At 40.1% G+C, this 11,261-nt stretch overlaps 2 protein-coding genes across 3 annotated transcripts; both read right to left on the bottom strand.

Annotated features, from left to right (window-relative positions):
- Window positions 1-595: 595 nt before the first annotated feature.
- LOC107722580 (microfibril-associated glycoprotein 4-like) lies at window positions 596-2,055 on the bottom strand. 2 transcript variants are annotated; one of them, XM_016530996.1, is made up of 5 exons: window positions 2,009-2,047; window positions 1,516-1,581; window positions 1,345-1,441; window positions 1,090-1,257; window positions 596-1,010 (listed from the first exon to the last, which is right to left on the bottom strand). In XM_016530996.1, exons 2-5 carry the CDS (start codon window positions 1,555-1,557, stop codon window positions 757-759), a joined length of 561 nt encoding a protein of 186 aa, XP_016386482.1. In that variant the 5' UTR covers window positions 1,558-1,581; window positions 2,009-2,047; the 3' UTR covers window positions 596-756. The 2 variants fall into 2 exon arrangements, with proteins under 2 accessions (XP_016386482.1, XP_016386490.1); XM_016531004.1 differs by having other exon boundaries at window positions 598-1,010; window positions 1,516-1,569; window positions 1,997-2,055.
- On the bottom strand, window positions 1,611-2,254 carry LOC107722352 (microfibril-associated glycoprotein 4-like; the record flags this gene model as incomplete). Its single annotated transcript, XM_016530681.1, has 4 exons — window positions 2,249-2,254; window positions 1,943-2,143; window positions 1,772-1,868; window positions 1,611-1,684 (listed from the first exon to the last, which is right to left on the bottom strand). Coding segments are annotated over exons 1-4 (378 nt in total), but the record flags the coding sequence as incomplete, so codon positions are not given.
- Window positions 2,255-11,261: the final 9,007 nt, after the last annotated feature.

Genomic DNA, 11,261 nt, shown 5'->3' with positions numbered 1-11,261 from the left:
CAAACGATATGTCTGGCGGAAATCCAAAACAGCTCGGCATCCAGATAACAGCATTCCTGCAGTAAAGCATGGAGGTGCTGATGTCCTGTTGTGTAAAGTATGTATGTAATTTGGATGCATACTATGATTAACCAAAATATATCAATTGTGCAGTATACCGGCTGAAAGCTGGACATTCTTACATTATTAAAACTAGCACGTCACTGTAAACAAATTTCTCTTAAATCAAAAATCATGAGAAATTATGAGAATCTAAAAATATGTCAAACTGCTTGCAGTGTGGGTTTCACATATTTCTGCCTATGGAGAGTGAGATTTACACATCCACTGTAATTGTGTCTTTCTCTTCGGATCATTCATCATCACCTCAGACTGAATCAGAAAACACAGCAGCGGCATGCTTTCAGTTCACGTCTCGTATATCTATTCCCACTGAAGAGAATCGACTCAACCGTTTACAGCAGTGCACATGTACAACTACGGTTCACGGTTCAGACACAATTCTAGTCTAGTCAAAGTCTAGTTTAAGAATTTATAGAATAATTCATTTAAAGTAGGAGTTTATTGAAGGTTTACGAAGTGACAATTCATCTAAATATGGATTCAGTTGGTTTTAATGTGCTACACGAGCAGCTATACACGTAGATGAGAAATATTCAACACGTTCACACAGTTACACAGCAAAGAGGGGAAATATTGTTGTTAAGCTCTTGAATAATCAGGAAAAATTTCCCCTTCAGGAGTACTGTATTGTTTCTAAGAAACATATTTGATCTTCATGCTGATGGATTTCATACTGACTGCGTAATTCTTCCATGTTGACCAAACAACACCAATGGCATGATGGGTGTCATCTTCTCCCCATAAATACACACCGTTGGGGTTTGCATAGTGACAGGCTGCGTACCAAAATGCCCCGAGATACTGTTTGGCACAGTTCTTTTCATAGGAGTCTTGGTCTTTGTCGAAGGTGGAGAACTTCTGATCATTATGGCCAGATAAAGAGTCGCCTGCAGAGAGGAAGAACTTCACTAAGGACAATAACTCAATGGAAATGTGTTTTCTTGAGTATAAATGAAAGCGTCCTACCTGCTCCTCCATCAGTGAATCCTGAAACATGCAGCTGATATCCAGCACATTCACAACCCACAGAGAAGGACGAGTACAGAGCGAAACCTTTCCTTCCTTCAAAGTCCTCCAGATCCACTCTCAGCATGTACTTGTTCTTACGTGTCAGCTGGTACATGTTCTCCAGCCCTGATCATACACACACATGAAGAACACCTTCAACCAAACACTGGACATGAACATCCACACAAACACACACACGCTGTGAGATCTTACCCAGCCAGTATTCTCCCTCCACATTCCCAAATCCTCTCTTGTACTGATTCCACGGCCGATAGAAATTCACACTGCCGTCCATTCTCCTCTGAATCACCTGTGATGGGTTTATAGAGAATATATGATTCAGAATGAATGTGCTGATGTGTGTTTAATGATCTAAAGTCGTACCGTCCATCCTCCTTTATCTTCATCTTTCCCGTCTGAGATCATCTGACAGTAAACCCAGACAGGAATGTCTCCTGCTGGATAGATAACACTTTATTTCCTTGAAAGTCCTCCAGATCCACTCTCAGCATGTACTTGTTGTTACGTGTCAGCTGGTACATGTTCTCCAGCCCTGATCATACACACACATGAAGAACACCTTCAACCAAACACTGGACATGAACATCCACACAAACACACACACGCTGTGAGATCTTACCCAGCCAGTATTCTCCCTCCACATTCCCAAATCCTCTCTTGTACTGCTTCCACGGCCGATAGAAATTCACACTGCCGTCCATTCTCCTCTGAATCACCTGTGATGGGTTTATAGAGAATATATGATTCAGAATGAATGTGCTGATGTGTGTTTAATGATCTAAAGTCGTACCGTCCATCCTCCTTTATCTTCAACTTTCCCATCTGAGATCATCTCACAGTAAACCCAGACAGGAATGTCTCCTGCTGGATAGATGGAGTAAATCCCACTGACTGTTTCTCCTGAGTTATAGATATCAGAACAGTCGAACTGCATGAATTTACAGTCACTGCCCAATACAACTGGGAGAAGAGACGCCAAAAACAACATTATCTACACAAGACAGAGAGAGAAAGAGATGAACGTCACAACAAAAATTAAACAAATATGAAACAAGAGTTTAGAATACTTGACACTGAAGAAAACCAATGTACTCACTGCCATCTTCTCAATCAGAGATTTGTTTTTGATCTAAACAAAAAGTTAAAACTTCCAGACTGTCTGTAAGGTAAATGCTGGAGAATACCGCAGTAAGTCTATGCTTGTGTTCTTCAGTCTTTGATTACACAAACACTCCTTCAAATATCTGATTTTCAAGCTCCTCCTCTGCGTCTGTGAGTCAAAGTCCATTTGTGGCAATCTTGGAAAAGTCCTATTGCTGTTTTCACATTCAGGGATCATCAAAAACTACGCTGCTGTTACAGAGAATGAACAGCGCTTTGCTGAATTCAGATGTGTGTATGATAATTTACTCTGCTGCTATAAAAATCAGATCTCTGAAAGACTCAAAACAAGCATGAGATATCAAATCACTTTCATTCATAGAATGAATTACACATTGCATATCGTAAGTGAACTTTAGGGCATCTAGAGGTCAGGAAAGGGAGCAGTGCAGACCTTGCCAAGTTAACTGTGTCACCAACAGTACGTGTTGATTGTTCAATTGTTTTATAACACACTAGTTTGTTTCCCACAAGCTCAAAGTTCGTGATCAACACCTTCATGTTGAGTAATATCAGACAATTCTGACTGTCAGATTACAACCATTTATTGTTTATGATCAGAATTGTTTAGACTTTAACTGGGTCATTGTTCTCTATATAGAAACTAGGACAGGGTCTATAATATGGGAATAAATGTCACAGCCTCGTGAGACGCCATGCAACTATAAGTAATTATGTTGACAGATAGAATATAAGAAGTAGCATATACAAAGGTTTATTGTCATTAACATTGCTTATCTGTTTTGGTACCTTTATGCCTGTTTTATCAAGTGCATTTCGTAAAGAAATGTGCTATGTACATTGTATAGATTTTAAAATCTTGCTTATTACTTATAAAGCCCTGAATGGTTTAGCACCTCAGTATTTGAACGAGCTCTTGTTACATTATAGTCCTCCACGTCCGCTGCGTTCTCAAAACTCTGGCAATTTGATAATACCTAGAATATCAAAATCAACTGCGGGCGGAAGATCCTTTTCCTATTTAGCGCCCAAACTCTGGAATAACCTACCTAACATTGTTCGGGAGGCAGACACACTGTCAGTTTAAATCTAGATTAAAGACCCATCTCTTTAACCTGGCTTACACATAACACACTAATACGCTTCTAATATTCAAATCCGTTAAAGGACTTTTAGGCTGCATTAATTAGGACAACCAGAACCGGAACCGGGAACACTTCCCATAACACCTGATGTACTTGCTACATCGCAGTTGCTGATTCTTCGCAGTGCTGGGGGATGGTGTCTTGTAGTTGGTGATTTCTTTTAGACTTTTCCACACTGATGCCGAGTCGCTGGAAGTGAACTGAGTCCTTATTTTTTCCGAATAATTCCTCTTTGCCACTCTGATCTCCTTTTCCAGTGTGTATTTAGCCTGTTTATACAAGACATTATTCCCCTTCCTGTGAGCATCTTCTTTGGCCTGACGGAGCTGTCTGAGTTTTGCAGTGAACCATGGTTTGTCATTGTTGTAAGTTAGATGAGTCCTGGTAGGAATGCACATGTCTTCACAGAAACTGATATAAGATGTTACAGTCTCTGTGAGCTCGTCCAGATCGGTGGCAGCAGCTTCAAAGACGCTCCAATCAGTGAGGTCAAAACAAGCTTTTAAATCCTGCTCTGCTTCATTAGTCCATCTTTTTACAGTCCTTAATACAGGTTTAGCTGATTTCAGTTTCTGCCTGTAGGTCGGTATAAGATGAACCAAACAGTGATCAGAGAGCCCCAAAGCTGCCCGTGGAACAGAGTGATATGCATTCTTTATTGTGGTGTAACAGTGATCCAATATATTACTGTCTCTGGTGGGACATGTGATGTGCTGTCTGTATTTTGGCAGTTCACGGGAGAGATTTGCTTTATTAAAGTCCCCGAGAATGATTAAAACAGAGTCCGGGTGTTGTTGTTCTGTGTCTGTGATCTGATCAGCGAGTTTCTGTAAAGCGGAGCTCACGTGTGCTTGCGGAGGAATGTACACACTTACGAGAATGAACGAGCAAAACTCCCGCGGTGAGTAGAAAGGCTTACAGTTAATGAAGAGCACTTCTAGATCTGAACAGCACATCTTCTTTAACACAGTTACATCTGTACACCACCTCTCATTGATGTAAAAGCATGTCCGGCCGCCGCGCGATTTCCCCGTTGATTCTGCGTCGTGATCTGCTCTAAACAGCTGAAAGCCCGGCAGACTCAACGCGCTGTCCGGAATGGCGTCTTTCAGCCAGGTTTCCGTGAAACACAGAGCAGCAGAGTTTGAAAAATCATTATTTGTCCAGAAGAGCAGAAGGAGCTCGTCCGTTTTGTAGGGTAGAGAGCGGAGATTCGCCAGATGGATGCTAGGCAACGGCGTCCTGAATCCGCGCTGCCTGAGCTTCACGAGCGCGCCGGCTTGCTTCCCCCGTCTGCGCGTCCTGAAGCGCTTGATCAGCGCCGCAGCTCCCCCGACTACAATGTCCAGCAAAACATCAGAATAATCGAAAACCGGTGAAATATCAGGTGGTGTGTACTGCCGAATGTCCAGCAATTCGTCTCTGGTGAAACTGATTGCAGGGATATAACTAAAGACAGGACAAACTAACAAAAACATAAAAACAACTGCGGAGCACGCCACGGAGGCAGCCATCAGCGTCGGCGCCATCTTTATTATCGTCGTTATAAATGCAGATGAGCATATATATCGTCGACTTGATTGCACAGACACTATTTAAACTGAACTGAGCTGGATGATGACATCACTGAATTCAATGATGAACTGCCTTTAATTGAAAATTGAGTGTTTACTATTGTCATTTTGCATTATTGACACTAATTAATGCTGTACAGTTGCTTTGAGACAATCTGTATTGTTAAAAGCGCTATATAAATAAAGGTGACTTGACTTGACTTGACATGTACATAAACATTACTGTTTTTAATCATATTTATTTAGTGCTTCCACAATTAAACAGCCTGTTCACCATCAGAAGAGTTTTTGACAATCCAATGCAAGTGCCAATTATGTGCAACACAAAGTGTTATTTCTGTGCCACCAAACAGAATTGCTAAAACAAATGCTGGTTTCAAATACTCTTCCCATCTGCCATTATTCACTGGTTCCCAAACTCACACCATTGGTTGAGCTGTGGTTGTCCAGCTCAGTCGAGCCTCTCAAACAAACAGATCGCTATTTATTGGATGCTACTAGTGGCAAAGCAATTACACACATAGCCTTTAAGCTAGTGGTCATTATGAAGACAAATCACTGAACATCATGAAGCAGGAAACACTCTGGTCTTTGTTAAATTAAAGAGCGTGAACCAGAGAATAGGGTGAAGTGGCGGAGCACGCTGCTCAGGAGGAACAAGCAGCTTCATCAGAGGCAAGCGAGTCTGCTATGGAAGTACACGAGCATGTTGTTAATGATACAGATACCAATGTGAATGAACATCAGCAAAATGAAAATACTGCGACTGTACAAAATAAAAATGCAGATGAGCATTTTATTGGCATTTTAATGCTAAACTGTTGCAGGATGCTTTATATTCTGAACATTTTGCGGCAGTTTGGAACTATTGAAAGGAAAAAAAACTGATTTTGAAAATTTAAAACAATGGTGGGAGGTTGGTGAAACTCAAATAAAACTATGCTGTCAAAAGTATGCTGCATATTGTACTACCACTCAAAGAGAAACCGTTCAAGCCCTGGAAAGAGATATAGAAATATAACTGCTCCAGCAGTCTGATGCAACCCACAATGTCAGTTGTTAAACTCACCGCGGTCACATTTTCATGAAGTAGACTGTTTATGTGGCTGTAGACGTTTTGATGTAACTCTGGCAGAGCTACATTGGTAAAATATTTGCGCCGTGGCAGTTGATATCATGGTTGAAGATGTGCAACAAGGCGTTTAAATCCAATGTCTTCTGTGACTGACAGCGGCCGGTTGTCAGTGCATTCAAATTCCATTATCTTTGCGGTTATAGCCTTAGCTTTCTTGCTGTCTGGTGTGTAAAGTTCGTGTTTTTTCAGAACAGCTGTAATGGATGGCTGAGTGAGAGTTGCATTACTAGTTATGTTGCCTTTTTTGCAGTTGCCAGTTTTTCGTATTCGCCATACATCTCGCGGTTGCTCGTTCTAAAGTGCCGAATCAGGTACGTCGTATTAAATGTTTTGGACAATGCTCCTCCACGTGAGATTTCTTTGGAACATACACAGCAAATTCCACACTGGAGATGACGTGACTGCGGCACCAAATCATTTACGTCCCCACGCATCATGTACGTCCTCACGCGTTGACGTCATCCAATTGCGATCGCTTCATGGTACAGGCCCCAGAAACACTAAATGAGAAACTCAGTGGAACCACAACTGCTGATGAACCAATAATAAAAGGAGCATTAAAAACTCTAGTGTAAATTAATTCTGAAAGTGTTCTTATTAACCTTATAGAAATTACACAGAGATCAACCCAAAATGCATTTGACATTCTGATAATAACTGAACATGAAGTGTGGCTGTTATCTGATTGGCTTGAGTAGACGGTGGGTGGAGTCACGCATTTGTGGATCTTCAGCATCTTAACACTAGAAATGTTTCAAAATCCACAAATGCACAGCAAGCGATCCACAAATGCATGCAGTGATTTACAAATGCACAGGACGCGATTCACAAATGAATGCCAGGCAAAGTTGTGTTTGTGACAAGAAAAGATATTGGTGGATATGTTTTTATTTGAAAATCTTGTTATATTTATTTGTGAATTTATTTCATGTTTGTGAAACTCAGATTTATTTGTGGATTTATTATTTATTTGTCAATGTTTAATTGTTGTTAATCTCTTTACATTTATTTGTGGATCATAATCTATTTATTTGGAATTATGCAGCAATTCCATCTCCATATTAATCCCACAGTATTCAGAAAATATTTAATTAATAAAACATATATAGCAACTGTAACAACTGACTTGTTTTGAAGGAATTAATTCTTCCATAAAACAAAAACAATAACTATAACATTTAACAATGCATAAGAAAGCTTTACACTTCGAACATATACAAAGTCAGTAAGCTACTATTCTAAAATAAATGTGGTAATAATTAATGACTTCAAAACTATGCTGAAACTCAAAATAGATGTCTTGCAACATGACCATGACCTCATAATTTGTGATAGCGAATGAAGTAGGAATAGTAGAGTCAGAGGTTGTCCTAACAACTATTTGTACATCATCAGCCTCACAATTCTGAAATAAAAAGTATGTTATCTGCAGTATAAAGCAAACTTGAAATGTACATGGTCTCCAATGTGTGCATGTCATTTCATTTATCATCATCAGTTGAATGTGGACTTGACACAAGAGTCAAGTGACAGTGCTGTGACAGTGTTTTCAAATCCTCAACAAATAAAAATGCAAGAGACTGCTTGAAAAATATCCAAAACCTGTATTTCCATAATCTTCTATTTACTTGCATTATGTCTCATCAGTCAAAACCTTATTTTTAAGCTTTACATTGAGTTTATGAATCTAACATCATAACACACTCTGTACTAATTAGCAGCCGCTGGCTTACATTGGTCATGTTACTGAGTGTGGCTAAACGAACGCTTTAACTACTTAAACTCCAGTAAGCGCTAAAAATGAAACTATATGCCTTTACTAGGCTAGTTAAATGATCCAGTAAAAGTCGAATGAAATAAAACGATCAGCTGCACTTACCTCTGCTAAACTGTGAACTTGATCTGTGTCTCGCGCTGATGTTGTACATCTAGGAAGGCACGCGCTTTATATGCCCACAGCGGGTTATGATTGGTCGATTGTGAGGCTCAAAGCTGATTGGCTAAAGAGAAGGACAGACACACTGATGAAATGTGACCAGCCAGGAGAGTCTCTAAATACAAATCCGAGGTGACGATTCGCAAATGCACATTCAACAAGCAATTTGTAAATGTAAAACATTGAAAACTTTGTGTGCTCACTTGTATATGTGTATTAACAGTGTTTTGCGTTTGTGACATGAATTTTGGTATGCATTCGACCCGACATGAGCTCCAGAATCAAAATATATCTTCTATGCCTTAACACAGAGTTATTTATATAAGTTATTAACTTTAGCGCAAACATCTGTGCATATTTGACCCATTGGTGGCGCTAGAGGGTTTGAGATAGAGACTCCAATTTTGTTAGGCTATGGTTAATGTTCACCCAGAAGAAAGAAAAAATGTCAAATGGTATCTCTTTGGATTTGAGACTTTAGTCTTTGCAACTTTACAGATCTTCTTTATGCACCAAGAGCTTGTAACACTCCAAAGAGAAAGGAACAATTGAAATCGCATCATATGACCCCTTTAACATTTTAAATGTTTCTGCTAGATATAAATGAGGTTACGTGAACATCAAAAGACTCCTTCTTCTCACATTTGTCCCCTGAGAGAAAAACTATATTATTCTCAAATTTGTCTCCTTGAAAGCAAAGATCTTAGCAGCTTTACAAAGTGTGCACCAAGTTTAATGTCTCGTTTTGAACTCAAACATTTGTTAATTAAGTCAAGGATTTGATCATAAGCAATAAACCATGACTTTCAGCAAAGAAAGCTCCAGGGTTACTGTTCCTGTAATAAGACATCTGTAAGCCAGTTTTAAAGGCATCTGGTACAAAATTATTATTTTCAAGAACAAATGATGTTTTGAAAGAAGTTACAGCATGGCAATAAAGAGATCTCCCATGTTTCTCCCACTACATTCTCATTTGTAACTATTTCTCTCAGAATCTTCTCATGTCTCATTTGTCTTTACGTATATTTCTCCTAATTTTAGCAGAAACATCTGAGTCGCTGTTGATACTAACATGAGAGATACATAAGAATCACAACTATGTCTCCTGAGCTTAGAAAAAGCAACCACTGAGCAATACATTTTTACTCTGGGCAGGCTCTCCTCTATCTGCCAATTTTCACAACTTTTGACTAAATAGTTCTAAGGACTGCCATAGACTTCCATTCAATAATAACAATAATAATAATAAGAAGAAGAATACAGCTGAAAAGCATCCATTCAGGGCCAAGGCACTGCAAACACAGCAAATACATCTTTTGACTGCATGTTTAACTTGCATTTAATTTGCATCCAAAATATGTGTCTTTGTAATGTAAATGTCTCTTAACACAAAGCAGGAGTCTGAGAATCTGACAGATACAAAGAGTGTTTGTGTCAGACTGAAGAACACACACGGTGAGTCACTGCTTTATTCATCATTTACATTTCAAAACATTCAGACATTTATTTAACATTCAGAAAATAAACAAAATATCAAATTACACTATATGAAAAAATTTCTGTAATTTTCATCTAGATAAAACTGATCTCTGCTGTGATCTTCTGAGGAGAGATTGAGAAGATGGCAGTAAGTTCATCAATAACTACATTCCTAGAGATGCTTTCAGTGTGATGTTCATCTCTTTCTCTCTGTGTCTCGTGTAGATGTTGGTGTTTTTAGCAGCTCTTCTTCCGGTTGTACTGATGAATGAATGCAGTCAGGATGAAAAAGACTGTTCTGACCTTTATAACTCAGAACAAACAGTCAGTGGGGTTTACTCCATCTATCCAGCAGGAGACATTCCTGTCTCAGTTTACTGTGAGATGATCTCAGATGGGAACAATGAAGACAACGGAGCATGGATGGTACGAATGTGACTTTAGATCATTGTAACGTTGGTTTTGGGATTTGTTTTTTGTTCATTGTTTTCATGTCCCTTATTTTAAAATTTGTCATAGCCTTGTTTTCATGTGCCTCCCTGTATCCTCTTGCGCTACCTGTTAATGTGTAATGTTTGCATTGGTTTAGTGTAGTCATGTGGTTTCTAGTTCTGTTTTGTCATTGGTTGGTTTATGTCATGTGACCCACATTGTTTTGTATATATAGCCTTCATGTTGCTATTGTCTCTTGTCAAGCTTTGTTAAGTCTTGTCAATGCTCCGTCCTCCTTGTCATGTTTATGTTTATTTAGTTCATGTTTGTTTCATTAAACTGCACTTGGGTTCTTCAATTCGCCTTCAGTGGACTATATGTTACAATCATTAAACACACATCAGAACATACATTATGAATCATATATTTGTCATGTGTCTGTTCTGTTTCAGTTAATCAGATTAATTCAGATTCTCTTGCATCGTGCACATTATACAGCACAACACATAACAGAATACCGGACCTCCAAAAATGGATTTACCTGCTGTAGGTTTCCTCCTGCTCGAGCAGGGGGATCGCTCCCTCGAGGACCACAAAATGGATTTTTAGGCTTAGCATTCCTAACTCACTACCCGAATAGCTGCCTGTGCACATTGTATTATGCCAGACTCGACGAAGGCTAAGCTTTCTGGGGAAGGTCCTTGAGGGAGCTTTGCAGCTCATGGGAAGTGGGTGCTGGTGAGTTGCGGCTTTGACTTCACCATCTGCCCTGCTGAGGAGCACACCACCAGCCCCACTCCTGATCCAGTGTTCAGTCAGCCATCAGCACGCTGCAGAGCCCACGGCAGATGGAGAGCCTGAGCCTTCTGTGATACATGAGCCAGCGCAAGAGGATGTGACTGAGCCCATCATTGCCCTGAATCAAGAGCCTTACGTTTTGATTGACCAGTTGTGTGTGCCGGCAACAACGTGTGACGCCGTGGGATTTCTCGTGGAGCACGAGGGCATGGAGGAAAGCCCCGTCCACATTCCTGCCGTTAAGGGTGAGTTGCAACTGGCCTCTGCAGTTTGGCCTTTTGAATTATTTCGAAGAAGATTTACCACTTTTTCTCCCGTCTCCGCTCGTTCCGTCCAGTTCAGAATCTCCCGCTGGTTCCATCCAGCTCGTATTCTCCAGAGTACCCACCCGGCCTCCCTCTCTCAGTACCTCTTCCAAAGCCAGCCAGTCCATCAGTCCCATCTGCGCTGGTTCCCATCAGCTCCTCAGCTCTTCCCTGGTTTATTCC

The sequence above is a fragment of the Sinocyclocheilus rhinocerous genome, unplaced genomic scaffold (assembly GCF_001515625.1).
Source record: "Sinocyclocheilus rhinocerous isolate Xijiao unplaced genomic scaffold, SAMN03320098_v1.1 scaffold161, whole genome shotgun sequence".
Classification (NCBI taxonomy): Eukaryota; Metazoa; Chordata; class Actinopteri; order Cypriniformes; family Cyprinidae; genus Sinocyclocheilus; species Sinocyclocheilus rhinocerous.
The sequence above is the reverse complement of the archived record's forward strand: the minus strand, read 5'-3'. Positions and strand labels throughout refer to the sequence as shown.

What these genes read in the sequence shown, in the direction of transcription:
- LOC107722580 (XM_016531004.1), bottom strand. Translation starts at nt 1,557, where the DNA reads ATGATCTCAGACGGGAAAGATGAAGATAAAGGAGGATGGACG. An exon ending in GGAGGGAGAATACTGGCTGG is followed by an intron (nt 1,258 to 1,344) that starts GTAAGATCTCAC and finishes GTGTATGATCAG; the next exon opens with GGCTGGAGAACATGTACCAG. An exon ending in ATTCACTGATGGAGGAGCAG is followed by an intron (nt 1,011 to 1,089) that starts GTAGGACGCTTT and finishes TCCTCTCTGCAG; the next exon opens with GCGACTCTTTATCTGGCCAT.